This window comes from Cystoisospora suis, assembly GCF_002600585.1.
Source record: "Cystoisospora suis strain Wien I chromosome Unknown contig_489, whole genome shotgun sequence".
Taxonomy (NCBI): domain Eukaryota; phylum Apicomplexa; class Conoidasida; order Eucoccidiorida; family Sarcocystidae; genus Cystoisospora; species Cystoisospora suis.
In genome coordinates this window covers 19638-41401 of record NW_027153290.1, presented here as the reverse complement: position 1 = coordinate 41401, position 21764 = coordinate 19638, and the positions used below count along the sequence as shown (strand labels likewise).

General features: G+C 46.8%; 5 protein-coding genes across 5 annotated transcripts in view; 1 reads left to right on the top strand and 4 right to left on the bottom strand.

Moving 5' to 3' along the window:
- Nucleotides 1-402: 402 nt before the first annotated feature.
- Nucleotides 403-2417, bottom strand: CSUI_001236 (uncharacterized protein). Its single transcript, XM_068061442.1, has one exon. It carries the CDS (start codon nucleotides 1729-1731, stop codon nucleotides 1315-1317), a length of 417 nt encoding a protein of 138 aa, XP_067926586.1. The 5' UTR covers nucleotides 1732-2417; the 3' UTR covers nucleotides 403-1314.
- CSUI_001235 (tata-box binding protein tbp1) lies at nucleotides 1937-6448 on the top strand. The gene is made up of 3 exons (XM_068061441.1): nucleotides 1937-3754; nucleotides 4261-4612; nucleotides 5556-6448. Exons 1-3 carry the CDS (start codon nucleotides 3483-3485, stop codon nucleotides 6009-6011), a joined length of 1080 nt encoding a protein of 359 aa, XP_067926585.1. The 5' UTR covers nucleotides 1937-3482; the 3' UTR covers nucleotides 6012-6448.
- A 1442-nt stretch (nucleotides 6449-7890) lies between these two features.
- On the bottom strand, nucleotides 7891-14494 carry CSUI_001234 (uncharacterized protein; the record flags this gene model as incomplete). Its single annotated transcript, XM_068061440.1, has 3 exons — nucleotides 7891-8076; nucleotides 8320-12003; nucleotides 12806-14494. 3 exons carry the CDS (start codon nucleotides 14492-14494, stop codon nucleotides 7891-7893), a joined length of 5559 nt encoding a protein of 1852 aa, XP_067926584.1.
- A 2424-nt stretch (nucleotides 14495-16918) lies between these two features.
- Nucleotides 16919-18617, bottom strand: CSUI_001233 (proteophosphoglycan related protein; the record flags this gene model as incomplete). The annotated part of the gene is made up of 3 exons (XM_068061439.1): nucleotides 16919-17242; nucleotides 17434-17571; nucleotides 18279-18617. 3 exons carry the CDS (start codon nucleotides 18615-18617, stop codon nucleotides 16919-16921), a joined length of 801 nt encoding a protein of 266 aa, XP_067926583.1.
- A 1142-nt stretch (nucleotides 18618-19759) lies between these two features.
- CSUI_001232 (histone kinase) overlaps nucleotides 19760-21764 on the bottom strand; it is a 17615-nt gene continuing 15610 nt past the window's right edge. The window contains exon 10 of the mRNA XM_068061438.1: nucleotides 19760-19779. The gene's annotated coding sequence lies outside the window, so the exon portion shown is untranslated. The remainder of the gene's footprint in view (nucleotides 19780-21764) is intronic.

Here is a 21764-nt window from a genome sequence, read left to right as displayed (position 1 = left end):
GAACGAAGAGAAAGAGAAGAAGAAGAGGAATGAGAAGGATTGACTCTTCTAAAGAGTGGAGGTCAAGACCATTAATTCTCTTCCTTTCAGGATGTACGTGTCCTTCTGCTTTCTACACCTTCTAAATACACAGAAAGAGAGAAAACACTAGCATAGCCTCTATTCATACATACATAGATAGGACAAAGACTAAAGATAGATAGATAGATTAAAGATAGATAGGTGAATAGATAGGCAGATAGATTCAAGAGAGAGAAATAGATGAATGAATAGACATGCATGTAGATGAAGATAGACAAGTATGTACAGGAGGACATATGTGAGGAGAAGTCTACGTGTGTTTGGCTCACTTTATTCTCATGAGAGACATGCGGTACGGTGTACGTACACCTCACCCGAACTCCCGTGTCAATCTGAAAGCTTTTCCTTTCTTTCTTTAGCTCTTTTTTACCTTTTCTTTCTTTCCTTCTGTCTTTTCTTACCCATTTCGTCAGCGAGGATGGCTCCACGTAAGTGTTTGGATTTGTACCTTCGGACCATCCAGAGAAGACCCTCTCTCTGATACTCATGCAGAACACTTTCTTCTTCTTCTTCATTTTCGTGACTTTCTTTGGATTTTTCACGAGAAGTCTTCTTTTCTTTTCTTCTTTTCTTGAGGCCATGGAGGTGTTTGATCTCTTTCTCCCACTCTTGTAGATATCCTTCTTCACGAAATCTCTCCTGTTCTCCCTGGAAGATAGAAATAAAGTCAGACAATCCCTCAGTCAAGCTCCTCACCTCCTTCTCTACGCCGTCATCATCATCCTCCTCCTCCTCTTCATCTTCTTCTCCTTCCTCCTCTTCGTTTTCATCTTTTTCTTCTTCTCTCTTTATTTTCATTGTGATCTAAATCTAATTAGATGGATAGGCATATACATATCCTTCTATCCATCTGTCTATCGGTAGGGATATATATTTCTACACACACACAAGTCTATAGATATATAGAGAAAGGAAGGCGGTTTGGGATAGAGACGACGTGGGAATGGAGAATTGCTGGAGATATCGAGATAGAGAAGATAAGGATCAAATGAGACAGGACAGATATCGACTAGAGAGAAGGAGACAAAGATGAAGAAAAGTAGAAAGACTGAGAGGTGTACCTAAGACATGAAAAGCAAGAAGTGGGTCTCGTACGGGAGAAGAATAAGTAGTAGAAGAAAAAGAAGAGAAGTCGATTCCCCAAAGAGAAAGATAAAGAAAGAAGAGGTAGAAAAGAAGAAGACCAACTCTCTTCCTGACCTTCCTCTTGTAGTCATCTCTATCACCTCTACTTCACTGTGTGAGGGAAAGAACTACCAGGATGAAGCGACTCTCATTCTCCCGGAGAAAATAAAGAGATAAGAAAGAACCGAAACGAAGAAAGAGAAGAAGAAGAGAGAAAAAGAGAGAAAGGAGAGGAAGAAAGAAAGACCATGAAGGGTTTTTGAGATCTGGTCTTCTTGAAAGAAGAAGAAGATGATGAGAAAGAATCGCTAAGGCGGAAGTCTGATTGACAAGACAGAGAGAAAAGAAGGAAAGAAAGAGAGAAAGATCTCGCAGAAAAAGAGACAAGCCTGCGGAAAAGAAAACAGAGATATGAAAGAAGAAAGAAGGGGAGAAACAAGATAGAGTGTTGTATGCGAAGGAACAATTTTCCTCGGTGTACATACACCTGAACTTGCTCTTCTTGTTGTGTGTATGCAGACACATCCATAGCAAAAGAGCATGAGAAGTTTTAAAGTCTAGGTTTCTCTCTTGAGAATTCGAAGAAAGTAACACAAGCAAGGAAAGGAAGTGAAGAAGGAAGAGGTGGAAAAAGAAGAAGAAAGTAGAGAAAGGAAGGAAGGAGATTCAAGCGGAGAAGCTTATGTTTCCTCAGTCACATCGTTCCTTTCTCTCGTCTCAGTCGATGAGAGGATAAGAAGACCGGGAAGAGCTTTTCTTCTTTCTTTCTTTCTTCTTTCTTGGCAGTCTTCCAATGTATACGAGAATTCTCTTTAGCAAAGAAAGAGATGAGAAATTGCTCTCTTTCTTTCTCTGTTGTCTTGATAAGGTGGTAAGAGCGATGATCGTGAGGCCGCGGCTCTCGACAGAAAGAAGAAAGTCTGTGAACGTTCCAAAATCTCTTTCTACTTCTTATTTCTTGTACAGGATCCTCTACTTTCTTGTTGTTCTTCTTATCTTAACTCATTCAGTTGGCTCTTTTCTTCTCGAAAGGTCTTGAGACAGATAGTTCAATACGAGGAGGTGACGTGTGTAAGTTCAAACTGCTCTCTCCCTTGTCCGCACACCCGAAGCTTGTCTCTTCTTCTTCTTCTTCTTTTCTTCTCATCTGTCGTTAGAATTTCCAGTCGTTTCTTCAGATGTAGATAAACGCAATGACAAAGAGATAGAGGGGGAAGCGGGTAGAAAGAGAGATAGAGGAAAAGAAGCAAAAGAAGGTGAAGAAGAAGTTCGCTGGATCGATGTGATAAGAAGTGTGGACATGCGAGAAAGAAAAGAAGGAAGGAAGGATTCTCATAAAGAGCATCATGGAAAGGACCTCCTTTGACTAAACATCTTCTCTTCTTCTTCTTCATTTCAAACAGATATCTTTCTTCTTCTCTTTCTTCTCTTTCCGAGGCAGCTTATCTCATTCTCTTTCTTCTCTTCTTCAAAACTACACTTGCCTCAATTCTTTCTCCGTTCTGTCGATGGTCGATTCTAGAATGCTTGCTCTACATTTTCTCTCTTTTCTTCTTTTTTCCGTACCTCCTCTCCCTTCTTTCTTTTCGTCGATTCATCGAATGCGTCGGCTTTTTGCTTTGGTAGCTAATTCTTCTGTTCCCAAGCTCATGCCGTCTTTCTATGTTGCTAGAGAAGAGGAGAAAGAAGAAGGGTGTGCGTTTTCATCTTCTCTTTTCTTCTTCTTATCGTGTTTATATAGACGTTTCTCTTCTGTAGAAAGGCCCTTCTCGCTTTCTTTCTTTTAGAGAGATTTCTCGCTGGTCCTTTCATAAGGTCGGCGGTGACCTGAGTCGAGGAGGATACACGACAAGGTCTCTCCCGATAGTTTCTTTGCATCTCTTCTCTTCTGTTCTCTTCTGTAGCCTCCCATCGAAGTTCTCAGGGGGCATAAAGAAGAAGCTCTCGTTCTCTCTCCTTCTTTCTTCTTTCCTATCATAAAAGACTTTCTCTCCATTCCTTCTCTCTTTTTCTCCTTGTCTCTTCTCGTCGGTTCTCATATACATAGACATATATATATATATAAGTAGATTACCCGACTAGAGAAGGCCTTCTTTCTTTCTCTATTTATTACTGAATACGAAAGATCTTCCTTGTCTCGGTTTCTCTTCCTATCTTTCCTTCTCCTACGACCAGCCCTGTTGAAACCTGAGAGGGAGAACAACGAAGAGAATTAGAAGAAGAATAGAGAGAAGGAAGAACAAGAAGAAGAAGAAGAAAGAGAAGAGGAGTTGGAGATGATCAGGATGGGAGATCCGGATGATGAGAAGATGGCATTTCTCGAAGAGAAAGACAATGAGGAGGGGGGAGAAGAAGAACAAGAAGAAGAAGTCGGAGTCTTATTCGTTCATAACGTGATGGCATGCGCCCAACTGAATTGTCAAGTGAATCTAGATAATGCATGTAAAGTCTTAGGAAATTCAGTCTTCAATCCTGAAGAATTTCATAGTGTCCGAGTTGATGTACGATGTAAGCAGTCTAAGTCTGTCGCTTCTATCAATCTCTTCAGGTAAATATGCAAACACACACTCTCTCTCGTTTTCCCTTTTTTCTTTTTTCTTCTTTCCTTTTTCTTGTTTCTCCTTCACTTCTTCTTTTTTGTCTTTCTTCCTGTTGATGTACCAAAACGTGAGAAACTAACGAGACTTTATAAGTTCCCTTTTGCTCCGTTTCGATCACATGTTTCTACAGTATCTCGTTCTCGGCTTATCAGGTGTACATACAACTCGTCAGGTGTACGTACACCTCAAAGCATTAGGTGTACATACAACTCACACCTTGAGGTGTACATACACCTCACAGCATCAGGCGTACATACACCTCAGAGCGCCAGGTCTTCCTTTCCATGCCGTTTTTGTATTATATCTCGATCTTCTTTTTCCATCTTCTTTTGCTTTTTCCGATCGTCTTTCTTCTTTTCTTTTTTGCCTTCTTCCTCTCCTCGTTTCTTTCCTTCTTTCTTTCTTTTCATTGTCTTTTGTCTCTCTTCTCTTCTTGTTGTTCTTCTTCTTTCAGCAATGGGAAGATCATGGGGACAGGTGCGAGTAGCGTGGAGGAGTTGAGACGTACGATGAAGAAGATTGCAAAGAGACTGAAGACTCATCCTCTGACGAAGTATCCTGTCAGGTTAACTCGCTTTCGCGTCTCTAATATATTGGGAAGTTACTGCTATCCCAGTCCTTTATCTCTTCATCTTCTCTCTTCTCAGCGAAATCTCCATGTGGATTATGAACCTGAACGGTTTCCCGGGGCACGTGTTAAGATCATCATTCCCAAAAAAGACACATGCAGATCTTCACTGGATGACGAAGAAGAAGAAGAAGAGGAAGAAGAAGAAGAAGACACTCAAGATCTCAAACCCACCAATGTAGGCATAACAGAAACAACTTGACTTATGTCGATCTATGTGTTCATCTCCTTCTTTATTCATCATCCATCTTCAATCTGGTCTTTAATCCATGTATCTATCTGATTTGCTATCTAACTGTCTGTCATCTCTCTGTAGTATCTGTGTATCTCTCTATCTCTCTATTCACCTATCTATCTAACTATCTTTCTTTATCTCTCTGTATTTCTTGAAGTAGATGCGATAGTTCTCCTATCTATGTATATACATCTACACCTCACTGGGGCACGGAGGCATGCGGAATATTCCTTACTCCAGAAGAAGGGAAGACAAACCAGCTGTGAAAGAGTCTTTATCTTCATACATCCAGGAATGTTTTCGTCTAGCCAATCAGTCTTCATTCATCTCTTTCAGAGATATCTTCTTTTACACAGCAGAAAGAAAGTGAAAGAGATAAGGAGGGGGGGTTCGATCATATATATGGATATAGATAGAGATCATAGATGGACGTTAATATATGATAGAGAGGAAGTTGTATTTGGATGACTGTAGAAAACTATCTTCTCACAGCTTGTCTTTTTTCCCTCTCTAGATTTCTCATGATCAATCTCTTCTCAACTGTATATACATATGCGTGTATGTATGTACATCGCTAGATGTCTCTCTCTATGTCTCCGAACTCCTCTGTTTTATCTAGACAGACAGACAGATCGATGTAAGTCATAAACACATATGTATACAATCTCTCTCTATTTTCCTATATATATATACATACGTAGAATTGACTCTGTCTTTTGAACAGTCTTTAGAGTCCCTTATTCGTCTCTTTCTTTCGTTCTTTCTTTCTTCCTCTCCTCCTCTCTTTCTAGATCTCTCTTCTTTCTCCCCCATTCTTTCCTTCCTTCTTTCTATTTTCATGTCTTTCTTTCTTTCTTTCTTTCTTTTTTTCTTTCTTTTCCTGAAGACGTCCTTCCCATCGATCCCGTCGTTATCTTCCCATGCGAGAGGGGGGGTCGAGGCAGGAATGAATAAGAAGAAGAAGTCGAAATCTTTAACGGGAGCCTGGAGCTCGACTTCTCTTCTTCAGCAGACGAACACTAACAGGACTTCTATGAACGGCGCGAGTAGCGGTGTCAGCAATCCTTCTTCTTCTAATATAGAAGATGATGAGAGTATAAGAAATCTCTTTTGTCGAAAGGAAGAGATAGTCACTCTCCAAATCTTCTCTACAGGGAATGTGACCTTAACGGGAGGTCGTGCGGTAGAGAGTATGGAGTATGCTTTACAGTGTATTATACCCTTTCTACAGCAGTGCCAGGTTATTAATAGTACTAGTAGTACTAGTACTAGTCATAATGGTCATAATAGTCTTAATTGTAAGAGTCTTCAGTTCAACCGTCATCCGCATACATACCTCTAGGGGGGCGATCAAAGAGAAAAAGGAATAGATAGATTAAAGATAGATAGATAGGTAAAGATAGACAGATAGATTAAAGGTAGGTAGATAGACCAAGGATAGATAGATAGATAGATGAAGAAGTCGAGGAAGAAGTGTGTGTAAGAAGAGAGAGTGGTGGGGTTGGTGGTGATGGTGGTAGGGAGGGAATGTGGGGGAGAGGAGTGACTAGTAGTAGTAGTAGTAAGTGTAGTATTGTGGCTGTTGCTTTTGTCTGATCTTCATGTGAAGGGAAGGCGATGGAATACTATTTCTCTCACCCAATAAGTAAAGAAAGCTAACTAAAAGAAGCCGGGAAAAAAGTGGCAAAATTAAGCGAGGTGATGCTCCCCTCTCTCTAGACTAAACGTCCTTCTCCTATGACGCCTACGTATCTTTCTCTCTCTTTTCAATCTGTCCATCTATATATATATATATATATATGTATATGGTAGATGTAGGTATGTATGCCTTTCTCGACTTGATCGGGTGGTGTGTGCTGTAGCGAGTGATGTGTGACTAGATCTCTTTTTTGTGAATCTGCTTGAAGAGAAGATGAGAAGGTAATTATGCTAAAGAATCTGAAGGTGTAAAAGAAGATGAAGAAAGAGACGTGTCTTTCTTTGCCATTCTTCTTCCTAAGGGGATAGAGCAAAACCTCTGCCCCAGTAGAAGAGTCGCGAGCTGGAAAGAGAGAGAAGAATTGAAGGAGATCGTACACACTTCACTCTACATGATTCATCCACACCCCTCTCTCTAATTTCTCGTAGCACTTCATCTTCGACAAAGAGAAGAAAAACGAAGGCGATACAACCCACAGAAATTGAAAGAGATCTCGAAACAACCCAGACAGAGAAAGAAAGAAAGAAAGAAAGAGAGAGACATACACCGTAGCGATTTCGAGCCAAAGATAGGTAAACCGATTCAGATAAATAGAGCAGCAATAGATGAAAGCAGATAGAAAGGTATGCTTGGAGATAGATTGAAGATAGATAGATGTAGACTTTATCTCTTGTATGCGGTGTATCGAAGGATAGAATGCGATCTTTATGATGAGTATTCTCTTCTTCTCTTTGCTCCACAAGGATTACGTCACTTTCGTTTATCTACAAAGTGACGTAAACCTTGTGGAGTTAAGCCATTTGAAATAAAATTCGAGTTCCCTTGCTTTGTGCATTGACGAGGAAGAAGAAGTAGAAAGAGAGGAAAGAGATTCAATTCTCTCCTATCATGTCGAGAGTAGATGATCTGTATATGTACAGATGTATAGACAGATTCTCTTAAGCGAGAGACTCGTGCGACAGATAAGAAAAGAAAGAGTCTTTTCCTAAAGCGTAACAGAGAATGAAGAAAGTTCATATCTCCAGAAAAGCCGTTCCCGATTTTGGCAGTTGGATCTTCTTTGGCTCTTCCGGTGGGAGAGAGGGGAAGTATCGAAGAAAAGAAAAAGCCCATTCTTCATTTCCTAAGTGTCTATATACATCTAAAAGAAAGGACTCTAGCTATCTATACAGATGTATACTTTCTCTCTATCTTCTCTATACCTCTCTTCTGACGGTTCCGAAGAAAATACGGAAAGGCATATCAATCTCTACACACTTCAAGTGAGATAGAGAGAAGAATGAAAAAGAGAGAGTAGTGATCTTTCTTCTCTCTCCTTTCTCTCTTAGCAGCAAGCATACTCAGACCATCGCAATGTATGTTTCTCTTCTCTCTCCCTCTTATCTATCTATCTATCAATCTATGTTGAATCTATCTCTCTGTCTATAGTCTTTCGAGGTGTATAGAGTGGTCGGTCACATAGAAACTCATTCTCGCCCGAAGGAACGTGGAGAGATGAAAGAAACAGAAAGTTGTGAACCTTTTATTCGTTGATAGAGAACGACGAATTCTTGTGACTTCCACGTTTAGTTTTTCCTCGTCTTATAGAAGAAGAAGACGAGCCGCTGGTAGGAGCACCCCCACCCCCGCTGGTCGAGCGGTTTGCACGGAAGTTGGACTTCTTCAGTTGTTCATGGGCTTCTGTTAAAGCACAGCACAGACCTAAGACCTGAAAGAGGAGAAGAAGAAAGAAGGAACGAAAAAGGAAAGAAAGAAGAAAGGCCAGGCGTCATCTTATGGCTATCGTTTCTTTCATCTCGCTATGTGCCTATGTATGATGATGGATGTACACCTACGTAGGTGTATGTATGCACCAACTGCTACATGTATGTGGATATGTATGGACATATGTATGTCTCTATTGTCCTATCTGCCTGGTCTCTATGAGTCTAGATGATCTTCTACAACTCACCTGGTTCTCTAACCTTCGATTTCTCGCTGCAAGAGATGAAAGGGTTTCTCTTTCGAGCGGCGTCTTGCGGCGAGGTTCACCTATCTTCGATCCTCTGAGAGGTATATAAGGAACAGGGGGTGAAGGAGATGAAGTGGTTGCGGGGGATTTCGTTTGAGAAGCATAAAAACATAGCTCACCACCACCCCCTTCCCAGCCCGGCGGTGCATGATGTGAACCGCTACTTCTGCTTGTTGAGACGGACACGCCTGCTCCTCCTCCCTCGGCGACTCCAACTCCCGCCCCTAAGGATCCCCCGAAATCTCGGGGAGTTCTTGTGATAGAACTCCCACTCCCACCACTTCCTCCTATTCCTTTTCTACCTGCACCGTGATATCTAGGGGATTCTCTTCTTGAATGCGGGAGAGAATGCTGTTGGCTCATCTCCGCTGCAGCAGCGGCTCGGCTAGAGAAGGCGAGAGGATCGAAGCCTTCCGCTAAAGCATCGATATGACTCGACGGGGGTGGTGAGAAGCTTCTTCCTTCTTTCGTTTCTCGTAGACGATAATGATAATGGCGTCTTGGAGTTATGTTAGAATCCATGAGATGATCTTCTTCTCCTCTCTCTCTTTCTCTGCCATCAAGAAAATCTTCCCCGAGAGGACCCTCTCCCATACCTTCATGGGGAACCGAGATTTCGCCATTTCGTAGACCAATCTCGTCTTCCGATGGATAGATAGGGTATCCGCCAATTCCGACCTTAGGTGGACTGAATTTTTCTTGAGGAGAATGACAACGCACTAAGGGAATTGCATTTAGAGAGCAAAAGAACCAATCAGATGCGATACCGGGTGTTAGGACAGTTCGGGGAGGGATCACCCCTGCTGGTGCCGACGAAGAAGGAGAAGAAGAAGAAGGAGAAGAAGAAGAAGAAGGAGAAGAAGAAGAACAGCCATCTTTTCGTGTTGGCTTCTTCTTCTGCTGCTTCTTCACATCTTTTTCGCATGAGCACTTGGATCTCTCGGATCGATTCCTATCTCCTTTGCCTCGACTGGAAAGAGGAGCATGGCGATCACAACTTCGAGGCTCTTGAGCTGAGATAGAACGGGGAGTATTTCTTCGCTCTCTATTATGACAGCCACACAACGCACAGATCAAAGAAGAGGAAGAAAAGGAAGAAGAAGAAGAACAGCATCGATGATCGTCATCAGGAGACGATTGTCGGCGGTTCTTATAAGAAGAGTCTTCTACTACTATATCCGAGGAAGACGATGAAGAAGAAAGACAAAAGTCCTTCTGTCTTTCTTGCCTTCCTGTTGAATCAGATGGCAGAGCAGCATTCCTTCTTTCATCTTCGTCATTCGAAAGACCACCCTCATCCTTATTGTAGTCTAAATGAGAAGGCCGTTCACACTGGGTTCTTGACGATTCGCCGTGTGGTATCTCCTCCTCTTCTTCTTCTTTTTCGGATGACGAACCCTTCTCAGGAGATTCCGATGAATGTCTTCTTTGAGTTCTTTGACTCTCCTTCTCGCCTTCCTCCTGGGGGGATGATTCTTTGGTCCCAGGTTTTCCACCTTCCTTCTTTTCCGCTTTCGGCCTTCCCCCTCTTTTGGTCTGCTTTTTTAGACAGCCACAACAATTTTCTTCTCCCTGTTCACATCTCCACGGAGAACAACAGCAAGAACCTTTGCCTCCTTGTTTGAGAGACCCCTCTTGTGAAGTTTCAGGGAAGTGACGAGGGGTTTGGTCAGGAGTTGCTGGGTTGGAGAAATGACGATCATCATCCTCATGAGGGGGATGACTATGACGTGAAGAAGAATCCTCTTCATCCGTTGGATCAAGATAAGAAGAGACAGGACAATAAACCATCCCTAGATGTCTCTTCTGACAGCACATTCGAGGGGAAAGAGGAGGCCCAGTAGAGACTCGACAATTCTGAAGTGGGATCCGTGTAGGAGGATCAAGTGTACAATGTGCATAACCTCCTTGATCAGGAGAAAGAACCAGCTCAGGACCCCAGAAAAGATCGCGTGGACTAAGGCGGACAGGGCTAGACATTTGGCCATTAGCCATTTGTTGCGATTGCTGTTGGTCATAAGATGCAGCTGATGGTTGAATAGCCATGGTAGAATGATTTGGAGTCGGGGGGGATGAAGGGTGGAGAAACTCGTTAGAGGCAGGAAGATAGCCTCGCCCCGGTGGAGCTGTCGTGAGAGATGAATGAAACGGATTTGGGAGAGATTCTTGAAGGTCTTCACACCAATATACATCAGGACTCGGAGGAGGCGGGGGAGAACGTAAACTTGAAAGGGAAGCACTTGGAGAAAGGCCTTCACCTCCGCCATTAGGACCCCGGATCATCATTACTCCGTACTCATTCTTGGTGTCAAGAATACCACTCCCTGATCCTCTTTGTGCAGGTGTTTCCGAAGTTTGAGATAACGGCGTTACAGTCGCGTTGAGATCGGTCCTCCATTGCGGCAAGAAGGCCTGCGAAGGATGGTAAGAATACATAGGCCAACCTTGGGGAGGCCCCGACAGCGAAAGACTACTACGTTCGCTCTCGGGCATGCCTTGCGTGGAAGAGATAACCGGAGACGGGAGAGATTCATTGACGATCATCCTAGGGGGTTGAGGACCATACATAAAGGGTGGTGCAAATCGCGACTGCGGCTGTGGAAATGGCACCATGGATGGGGGAGTTTCTATTGTCGGACGTCCGGGGAACGCCTTCTGCTGTTGCAACTGCTGTGGTGAAAGTCCTGGGGAGAGAGCCGAGAAGGACAATGATGGTGACGGTGGCCCGGAGTCTTGGGCGGTAGGTAGAGTGAGTTGTTGATGTTGTGGCCCTAAAATCCCCTCGCCCCCTCCTTGTCCTACATTATAGCCTTGTGAGGTTTCACATCCGGAGAGGAGTTGAACGGGAGATTGAGGAAGACGATTCCATGGGACATTTATTGCCGGTTCGCCCCTCTGGAAATAAAAGAGGGAAGGAGATGGTATCAGTCGCGTGCTTGGGGTTCTTGATAATGCTGGAGTCTCTCCTACACCCCCACTGGGACACAAGGAACTCCTCTCCGAGACTTCTCCTTGGTGTGGACCGCGGCGCTCCGACTGCGGGGCAAGCGGAGATGATGCAGATGAGGCTGAAGGGGGTGGAGAAGTTTCAAGAGACAACTCTCTACCAACAGATGGACTTGACTGTCCTGCGATTTCTGACTGCAACAAAGGGGAAGGGACACTGGTGCTCTGCTCATGCTGTTGTGGGGATTGTCTTTGAGCCGTAGGAACCGCCGAAGTTTCTCCAGGTTGTCCTGATGGCGAGCGTGCGGGGGGTGCCGTAGGTGTTTTATTCTCTTCTATTGAAAGCCTCACGTCTTCTCCCGGACGGTCTGCAGAAGGCGGTTCGCTAGTTTTTCTAGAGGCATCTCTAGATGGATCCTCTGGCCCAGTGGCGCCTCCGATGCTAGACGAAAGAGCAGGTTGTTCCGCCCTCTCACTATCCGCCATGTTTTCTTCACTCCCTGGATGAGAGACGACGGGAGGAGGCCTCTCATCAGACTGTGGTGTGACTGGATCATTGTTTTCGCCTGATGTCTTGGAACCAGCTTCCTCCAAGTTTTCAGGAGGTTTAGGGGCCGTCTGTTCTCCTGCCGGGGCCTGAGAATCGACGCGAGGTGATGGTACGGTGCTACCATCAGGCTGCAACGGTCCGGATGTGCCTCAAAAGCTAAGACAACCTGTTAAGCAATTTTTTCTCTCGGGGACCGTAACTTCGAAGTCTCTACCGAAGGGGGCGTGTAAAAGAGTTTTCCATTCAGGTGTCGGCAAGAGCGAAAAGTTGGCGGTCGTATTTTGTCTCGGGGGATAAGTCCGCGTCGGTACACTTAAAAAATCATGGTCGGCGGCGAGAATCGCAGGAACTGTTCACGGTGTGTTCCGCTTGTTCTCTAATGAATGCTGGCACTGGTGCGTAGAAAAAAAACTAAACAGGATGCATTGCTAAAGTTACAGCTTGGGAAGCAATGCCTTAGCCCCAGTGACTTGCAGCGAGGACGGGGCTCGTCCGGATAGTTGTTGATCTGCGATCACAGGTCTCTCAGTGGAATAGATATATGTGTACTTGTGAGAAACCCCTGCCATTCCAACAGACTCATTATGATGAGTCGTCAATGGAGCCACAACCCCAACCGACAGGAAAGCCGTAGTCGCTAGCTGCAGTGCGCTGAGGATTTGGTGTCGACTCCGATGCTGTGCTTTCTTATTGAACCGCATTCGCACGAAATTCGTCGATATTTTGGAGCGACGCCCTTCAGCTGCGGAAAGCGAGCGCTCTAAGATGTATAGGACTCTTAGAAGTACTGCTGGGATCTCTACGCCCTGCAGATATGACAGACTGGGAAGTACACCAGCCTCTTACGTCGTTGCAACTGTGTGGGGAGGGATCGCCGGACACTCGACACTCGATGAAGACGACAAGCGACCCCCTGGCAACCGAGCTTACCTGTCCAGAAGTGGCAGATGGGGAATGCTCGGTTTCATCGGTAACAGGTGGTTGCACACTTCCTTCAGCTGTGGCTCCATCAGACGAAGAGGAAGGGCCTGTAGTGGTGGCTGACATCGTTGATATCACCGCCGTCGCGGGGGTGGCTTGGTCTCTGGGGCTCTCAGGCTTCTGATTGACAGCACCTGACAGTCCCCCAGGACTCGAAAGACGTCCTGCAGGAGTCACCGGTTGTCCCTCCGTTTTAGCCTCCTCTGCCGCTGGACCCGAACCTTCTTGTTGAGGAGAGAGACGGCAACCAGGAGACATTGTGGAAGGACCGAGGTCCTGAGAGGAACAGGCTGAGGAGGGGCGCGGCCCCTCAGTATCACCTGGTCCACCGGGACCTACCAATCCAAATGGTTGAGGCATTCGCACACCAGGAAACAAAGCATTATTCCTTAGAAAGTTCGCGATGGCAAATGGGGGAGGTCTGCGTAACACACCAGGAAACGGGAATGGAGGTGGATCGGCTGTCTGTACCAGCTGTGGAGAAGGACCTCGAATCGCTCCCCCCGAAGGAAAGGGGGGACGAGCGAATGGCCTGAAAGGGGGAAATTCGTTCCTGACATTCTGAGCCGTGACGACTCCTGTAGTAGGGGTACCTGTTGGAGCCGACGCGGGTGGTGCTATTGGCCCAGGACTGCCGGGAGCCGTAGCTGAAGCAGCGGGAGGCCGGAGAGACATCCATTGCGGGGGCAATCTTGGTCGAGGAAGCATGGGCCGTTGGAACCCGGGTATTACTTTGGGCTGTGAAGGAAAAGATCGGCCTGCTACAGCTTGGACGGGGAAAGAGAAGGGGAAGGCGCTGCCCACGCCGGCACCGGGGACAACAGCAGGACACATCTCTGGAGAGCGAATGGGTTCTGATGGCAGCCCAGCAGCAAAATGCTGCGCTCCGAGCTGATTGCTCTTATCCACCGAAACTCCGGAGGGGGGAGCACCCGGATAAGGAGACCCTGGGGTCGGTGGAGAGGGACTTCGTAGAGGGCCCGCCAAGAGGTACGTCGAGAATCCGGTTGGAGAAAGGAGAGAAACTGAATCTCCGACACGTCCCCCCGGCGGAGAGGAGGCCGTGGAAACCGCAGAGGGATACGGGGGACTTGGCTGTAAAACTCCGTCCCCCATCCGTGGAGCAAACAACATAGAGGGATACTGCATGCCAACCGAGGAGTTCGGTCTTGGGTTCAGTGCTTCTACCGAAGAGGAGCGACTGGGAATCTGTGAACTTGGTAGCAAAGGAGTTAGGCTGATGTTGCGCGGGGGACGAGTCATCATTTGGCCGTGCGGAGGCCAGGTCGCTCCTTCGCTTGAGGCAGACGGTGGGAATGTCGGTCTGGGAACTGGTGAAGAGGGAGAATAAGCATCAGGCGTCATTCCAGGATATATCGTGAGATACATGTTAGGTGGGGACGTGGCTGTAGGCGATGAGCTCACGCGACCGACTGGAGGAGGACTGCCGAGCCGAGAGAACGGCGAAGAGGGCATTGATGGTGGATTGGGAGGGCAAACGCGATTCTCTTCTGTCTCGGTTGTCGAATCGACGAAAGTTCGCTGAGAGTTTGGACCGACATTGCCAAGCACGTGACCCGGGAAGAGACAAGGGCAGGGGCACGTTGTCAGGGGCCGACAATGTCGCAGAGGTCTCATTGAACAAACGTGGTGTATCTCCTCTTCTCTCTGTTGCCTTGTGGACGCCGTGGCCTTCGGATTGGATCGTCTAAGAGAGACCCAACTGCCTCTCTTGTTCTTCAGCGTGATCAGGCTGAACTCACCTTGAAAAGAATTTGCCGTTTTGAGAGTGGGATGGCCTACTAAACCGCTGCAAGCTGAAGTAGCTACCCTCTTTCATAGACAAGAGAAACTGAGCTGGGATACTTTGAAAGTGGGAGACTAGGGTTTCTGTACGCTACCGCATTTTCCTGTTTTGCGATTTAGTACCTTTCCTGGAGACTCGCTGGCCGGAAGGGCTGAAAGCTACACAGTTAGCGACACCACGAATCTAAGTGATGGACAAGACGCTCAAGCAAACGAGTCTAGCGATGATTTGACCGTGCCTTCAGACTGACGTCGGGCCAAACCATGAGAGACTCGGTATTTAGCCTTCGCTTCACCTACGTGTACTGCGTTCCATAGCCTAGTCTGCTTAACGGGCCTTCTTGCTCCGAGCTTTCTGGAGTGAGCGTTAGACAGTGATTCTGTCTACCGATGCGCCGCACCAGTACGTACAAGGAAGCCCAACTACGGACGACTGAGAAAAAGCGTATGTCAGGCACTTTAGCCACCCGAACAAAACTCCTGGCTTTCAGCCAGCTGGTGCCTCATGGGAACTGACGGAAGAGGAAAGTAGAAGCTTGTGAGGAGGTGTCGAGACGAAACGGAAGGCTGACCTCTGGAGGAGCTGGGAGAGGATCAGTCTGCTGTTCCGTTGTATGCGTAAGTGGCTGCAAAAGAGAAGAAAAGGAGCGCCGGAAGACTCGGCTGCTTGACTAAAAAGAAATTCAAGACCAGTCCTCTTCCTAGGGCAATTCTCTGAATGAGAAGGACTGGGAGTGTTCTTGAGCGAGCCCGGAAGCACACCGGGACACAAACGTATCCTAGCGAGAGGCTGTGTTCCTTCACACACGGCGGCCCGGCACCGAGAGCTCCTTCCGAAGTTTCTCATGTTGGTCAGATCGCCACAGGTCAAAAGCACAGAAGCAGTCGCGCCTTGATCTCTCCCAAGAATTTAGAGAGACCGACAGAAGGGATCACAGTTGTCTGTGGCGCCGTCTAAATGTGAAGAACAAACGAATCAACAAGCCGACTGGTATGAGAGGCCACAATACTTTTCAGAACGAGTGGTTTTCGCTTCTTCACCTGTGAAGCAGGAGTGACGGGTGATGATTCCTTCTGCAAAATGGACAGAGGTACAGACATCAGACTTCATACTGGGAAGAAATTGATCATAGGATTCGAGAGACCGTTGACACTTCAACAGAAACACACCTGAGACGGGCGATGCTTCTCCGGTTACGCTGAGTCACAGCACTCCGCTCCTGAAATTCAGGCTATCAGTCAGCAACGAAATCGGCAGGGATGTTCTCTTCTCTCACCTCTGCTTCCGTCTTGTCTAGTTCGTGACACGCGGCAGGAGCCTGGTGAGAAGAAATTGAGAAGTCCACAGAACGGCAGCCGCGAGTTGAAAAGGAGAGCACTCTTGTCCTATCGCTAGAGAAGATCCAATGGACTTCTGTCCACTACACAAGTGTGTACAACAAGAGTCAGAAGCCTAACTGCTTCAAGAAGGAATGCGCTTCTACTGCAGAAAGGCCTATAAGAACGTTCACTTGTATGAAAAAACAAAAGGAGGCAACCTGCATCGGGACACCGAGGCTCCTGTCAAAAAGGTACCTCCACCCAGGAGAGAAAAGTCCCTGCAGTACCACTTACGGGTGTTTCTTTAGTCGAGGAGACACGAGCCGACGTTGTCTGCGGAGATAGTTGCAGGAAAGCACAGTGAGTCGCTTCGCTTGAAGCACCTCATTGACCAAAGACCAAAGTGACCGGAGTAAGATGGACCTGTAGATGGCCATGTCATCGTGAGCGGACTAGAAAAAACGCCGCAAGCCGTGTCTGGAGATAGGCTCCAAAGCACTGTAAATTAACTGTCTCCTGCGCAAGAACCCCGTCCACATTTGGCGCCCAGCCGTTGCTCAGACCAGTCGTCTGGTGCGCAAACTACCGACCGTTACCTTTCTAAATTCTCTAGCATTAGGCAGTGGACCTAAAAGAGCACGGCATTGTCACTAGAACAGGACATGTGGCTTGCTCTTGTAACGGAGTAGCTTGAAAGCTCGGCGGGCTGGCGCTGTGTGGGTTAACGGAGAAAGCCAAGATGATATCTTTATAAGACGGACTACGGACCTTCCGAAAGGCACTTTGAAAGGAACTTCAGATGTGAGCATGAAAGGCGCTCTAAATGCTGATGTCTTCCCGAGCAGTAATCAACGCAAGAGAACGTAGCACAGGGTGGTAGCACTAAATCAAAGCAACCCTCCACAGGGAGACACGAGCAAGGAAAGGGGAGACGCTCTATGGCGGATTGACTCTATATGAAAGTGACCTAGAAGTCTTTCCTACGTTTTCTAAAATCCTGCTGAGGAGCGGTAGAATTTCGGCAAGAGCTTCTCTGGCGACTTTTTCCATTTGCTTCGAAACAGGAGAGAAGTCGACTGCGCCTGATTCTGTAGCACTGGGTGGGCTTCGAGGCAAGGGAGGTTCTTCGTCGCCTGAGTGTGAATCCTCATGAACTGTCTTGTTTTCTGCCTTTTCTCTTTGGGACTCGGCGAGCTCTTCCTCAAGGCCACGCAATGCCGAGACGGCTTCCGTTGGGAACTTCTCTTCGGACTTCCTAGCCTGAATAGGAATCCACGCCGCCAGTTGAAACCCCATTCATCCAGCACCCTTGCTGACAGGCTATCAACTCTTTCATCTGACTTTATCACCCGGCTTCAACAATTCCCTGTGGAAGAGAATGACTTCGAGGACGGCGATTCATCCGTGGGTGATGCGTCCCTGGTCGGCTCAACCGTACCATGCCAGCATACCTGCTCCCGTTTCCAAGACACTTCTTTAAGAGCGTTGTCTTCGATGTCGTTAGCTCGTTCTTCAAGGTATTGTGAGGCCTCTTCGAGCCTTTCGCTCAACTCGGTGATCTTCAGTTGTTGTGCATCGAGCGTATCTGACTGACACACAGGGATAGTGACGAAGTGCCGCCTCAGATCCGAAAAGTTCACCGAGATTCTTTCGAAATTCCTGCCCCTCCTGATGCCTAGTTGTCATTCTTCTTTCTTTCGATACTCATCATCTCCACACTGTCTCTCTTGCGTCTTGCAGCGGATATGACAACACGGCTTGCTATCGCCGGACAGCTCTACCCGCTGCGTCGTGGAACGAACCGATGGTATAGGCACCAGCGTTTCTCCTTTTCTACATCTTGTCTCGAGAAGTCTGGAGTCTCTCTTTGCACCTAGATTGAATGGAATTGCCTTTCAGCAAGGATACCAAGCAGTTATCTTATCAGGAGCTGTCGTTTCACAGACTGACTACGGGCTTCTCCGCTGCCGAGTCCTCTTCAGGAACAGTAGACAGCAGTCCAGGTGCTACTTCATCTAGTGTCCATGAAAATTCTCTGAAGTGAGACCTTGGAGGTCGGGAGGAATGAAAGCAAGGGAGAGAAGCAACGTCCGAAGATACGCGTATTTACCCTAGTCTCAGTAGACATGCCTCATCCCACTTTCATTCCTCTTGTCCGTTTTTTCTGACTACTAGCAACCAAACAGCTGGCAGCTTGCCGACGAGTGAGATACAGACGGTGTTGTCTGATGAGCCGTCTCGTTCAAGAAAAGCAAGCGACGCAAGCAAGCACGTGAGAAAGGCGTGCTCAGCTTACTTGGTTGGATATCTGTGTCTTTGCTGCAGCAAGGACCTGCATGACCTTCATAATTTTCTCTTGCTGCTCTACAGCTAGAATTCCCTGGTCAGCAAGTCTATTGACAACAAACTGGTCAAAATTGTCATTCGTTGCTTTCATTGCATCCAGCAAGTGTGCCTTTACGAACGGAACAATCTGCTTAATGATATAATCTGCGATCTCCTCCTCGGGAATGTCGAGATCATCAAGCTGCTCGTCCGATAAAAACGACCGGACTAGCGCGGTCTTCCATGATCCCTCCATCACTCTCGAAGCCGTGCGGAAACCCCGCATTAACGATTTCCGTGTCGCCGCCATCTCCTTGCTAGTTTTTTGTGATGAGTGGTGACTTTAAACCTTTCTGCACTTTTATTTCTCTACAAACCCCCTCAGTGCCACCTAAGTGGGCGAACAAGATCGACCATTGAGACATCTGTTGACCTCTCCTTCCCTCTCTTGGTCTCCTGTAGCCACACCCGAACCCCGATATCTGTACTGCTCTTCGCAGAGCTTTTTGAACTGCGCGACTTCCCATCCAACTCGGTTTTGCAACGGCAGGATGAAAGTAGAGGTCCAGCTGCGTGTTTCCGGGTTACATGTACCCTGCTGTCTCACCACACGTGCGTGAGTTGCGTCAGAAACATGGTCTCTTGGAAACTCCCTTGAGAGTCTACACCCGACAGGTCTCTCCTGACCGACGGGTAGACGAGGGAAAGGCGAGGACCGGCTATAAGATAGCGGTATGTTCTGCCTTATAAATGACGCTCGTACAATAAAATGACGGTGTTGAAGAGCCTTACATCACCCGTAGAGAGATCACCTGCCGATTTAGATATCAGTTCGCTGGGAACTTACAACGAAGAAGTTGCTCGCATGAGTCATTCCACAAATTCCCTTGCCCTTTGAAGGACATGAGCGTCTGCACGACAACTTTGCTCGGAGAGTAATACTTTCCACGAGTTCCTCCACCAAAACAGGCGCTTTTCACGTGTGACAGGCGTCGCCTGTTGGAGAGAGAAAGAAAGGCACTCCATAATCCTTGACGACTCCTGACTACTAGCGGGAGCTACACTCGAGATGCAAAAGCAATCGAGAAAGCTAACGCCAGGCGGCCAAAGGCCGGCGGCTCCAAGAAGAAAAGAAATTGCCTCTTGGATGGATGGAGGGAAAAAGAAGAGGGTAGTGAGGATCATCCACCTTCGAGCGGAATCACCTTACTGCAATCAGCCAGCAGAAGACTACTTTTTTCTCCCGTGGAAAAACGGGGCTTCGAGGCTTCCCGCAAATTCCCTGGAGACACATGCAGAAGCAGATACAGACCCATGAAGAAGACGGTGAACACAGTCCGAGGAGAATAAAGTTCTTTCATCCTCGAGAAAACGTTCACCTTAGTTCTTTTGTCCGAAAAGTCTCACGTGGGTCTACGAGTGAGGAAGTACGCTCTCCTTGGGACAGGGATGCTAAAGACGATCTCCTCTGCCTGCAATAGAAAGACGAGGAAGAGTATACGAGCCAACTGGGACGGGCCATACCAGCTGGTCTCATTGTGATTTCTCTGCAAAAAGTTAGCAAGGCAGGTTTCGGGTGTCTTCCGCGTACTCGTAGATTTCTGAGAAGAACTGTCAGCTGCCTCCTTTCTCTGAGTCTAGAACGACAGACAGCCTTCGGAAAGAGAAGCCAATACAACACGGGACCCCTACAGGTCTTACATGTCATATCGATAAGGCTCTGTTTAGATTGTCTCTCTCTTTCGTGAACCAGGAGCGACCAGGGGGATGCTGCGCACGAGCCTTGACCTCCCAGCGAAGTACAAAGCCCGGCAAGCAGCGAAGTTCCTAGTCGCCCGTGGTGTACGTACACCTCACACCCAGCCTACCAACGTCTGTTTTTACGACCACAGGCGATAAGCAACGTCATGCTTTCCCTCACGACATGGTAATGCTTGTCCCTTTACGTAGACCAAATCTCTCTTTCCTTCCCTTAAATCACAAGTCTCTTGCGTACACTTGAATGCTTTTAGGACATTCTCTATCCACAACTTGCTCGGCCGCGGGCGGTAGTCCTCGATAACTCTCTACGCATGCTAGCATGGAGTCCAACTGACAAAAAACGCTCTTATTTTTGATACAATTTCAGGACACACCTGAGGAGTCGCAACTCCTTTAGATCAGTATTCACCCCCCGCTTCACCTAGAATCATTATTAATCGACAAAAAGGTTGCCGATCTCTGTTCTTTTCACAGCCGACCACGGTGTCTTGTCTTGCTCGACGTAGTGCAGATATGATCTAGGTTGAACCAGGGGAAACAACTTCACTATCTTCCTCTCTCGCCCTTCCTCTCCTGTGTTGTGACCTTGCATGCGATTCAAATCCTTCTTTTAGAAACGTTTGGATCCATCCTTCGAAGACTTTTTCTCAAGAATAGTCAATAGATATGAATGGACTGTAACTTAACAACTGCCGCCTCTCTACTTACAATGTTCTTTTATCTACGTGCATGTCTGTGCACACATGATTCTTCTATGTGTTTGACTGTCTTGGTATGTGAACATTCGACGTAGTGTGTATGTGTATCTCTATCCTGGTAAGACCACCTATCAATCTTTAACTCTAGCATCTCCCCTTTTTCATTCTCGCCTATGACATAGGATAGAATAGAGTGGGCCCGTCACTCTCTATTCATTCTGACGTCCTCCAGCGAAGAAATACCTTCTTTTGATCCGACTGTCTATAGTTTATGATGCCCTTGCACCAGTAGACTGCATGCAAATACCTAGATAGATAGATATACTAGAGAATACTACATGACGCGAGACACAAAGGCTTCGTCTCGTTTGCATAGCTATGAAGAACCTTCTTGCGCCCCGCGGAGAAACACCTCTTATCAGAGAGAGTGAGTCTACAGGGAAATAGATAGATAGGTAGATAAAATGAGATAGATAGGTCAAGGAGAGGTAGATAGATAGACAGATAGGAAAGATCAAACCTTCCTTCCATAGAGAAATAGAAACACGAGCTAATATGTTGGTCTGACGTAGTTCAAATAAAACAGTCTTTCAGATGGTTCGTCAATAGATAGGTGAGGAGAATTCTCTTCCTCCGTTCTATCTCTTAAAATCTCTTTTTCTGTACACGACAACTCCAAAGAAGACGGAAATCCTTTCCTCTTCCGAATCGTTTTCATAGCATAAAACCTCTCAAAACAAGACGTCGAGAGAGAATGGATGAAGTCAGTTTCTCCTCTGAGGTCTCCCCCCTATCCAATCTTTTGCCTGATACCAGAGCCCTTTCAACAACGGAGTGTATGTACAGCTTGACCACAATGTAATAAGAAAAAGACGTACATCTCACCCATTCGTCTTTCTTTCCCTTCCTCTCAAAACCGTACGAAACTTTGGCAAGCAACCGTAAGAAAACAAAGGAGACAATCATCTCCACGGACATCTTTCTTTCTTTCCTTCTTT

Bases quoted from the DNA above. Each gene is read 5' to 3' on its own strand.
- CSUI_001235 (XM_068061441.1), top strand. From the start codon at position 3,483: ATGATCAGGATGGGAGATCCGGATGATGAGAAGATGGCATTTCTCGAA. The intron at 3,755-4,260 runs GTAAATATGCAA...TTCTTCTTTCAG, and splicing joins GCTTCTATCAATCTCTTCAG to CAATGGGAAGATCATGGGGA. The intron at 4,613-5,555 runs GTAGGCATAACA...CTTTTCCTGAAG, and splicing joins AAGATCTCAAACCCACCAAT to ACGTCCTTCCCATCGATCCC.
- CSUI_001236 (XM_068061442.1), bottom strand. From the start codon at position 1,731: ATGTGTCTGCATACACACAACAAGAAGAGCAAGTTCAGGTGTATGTAC.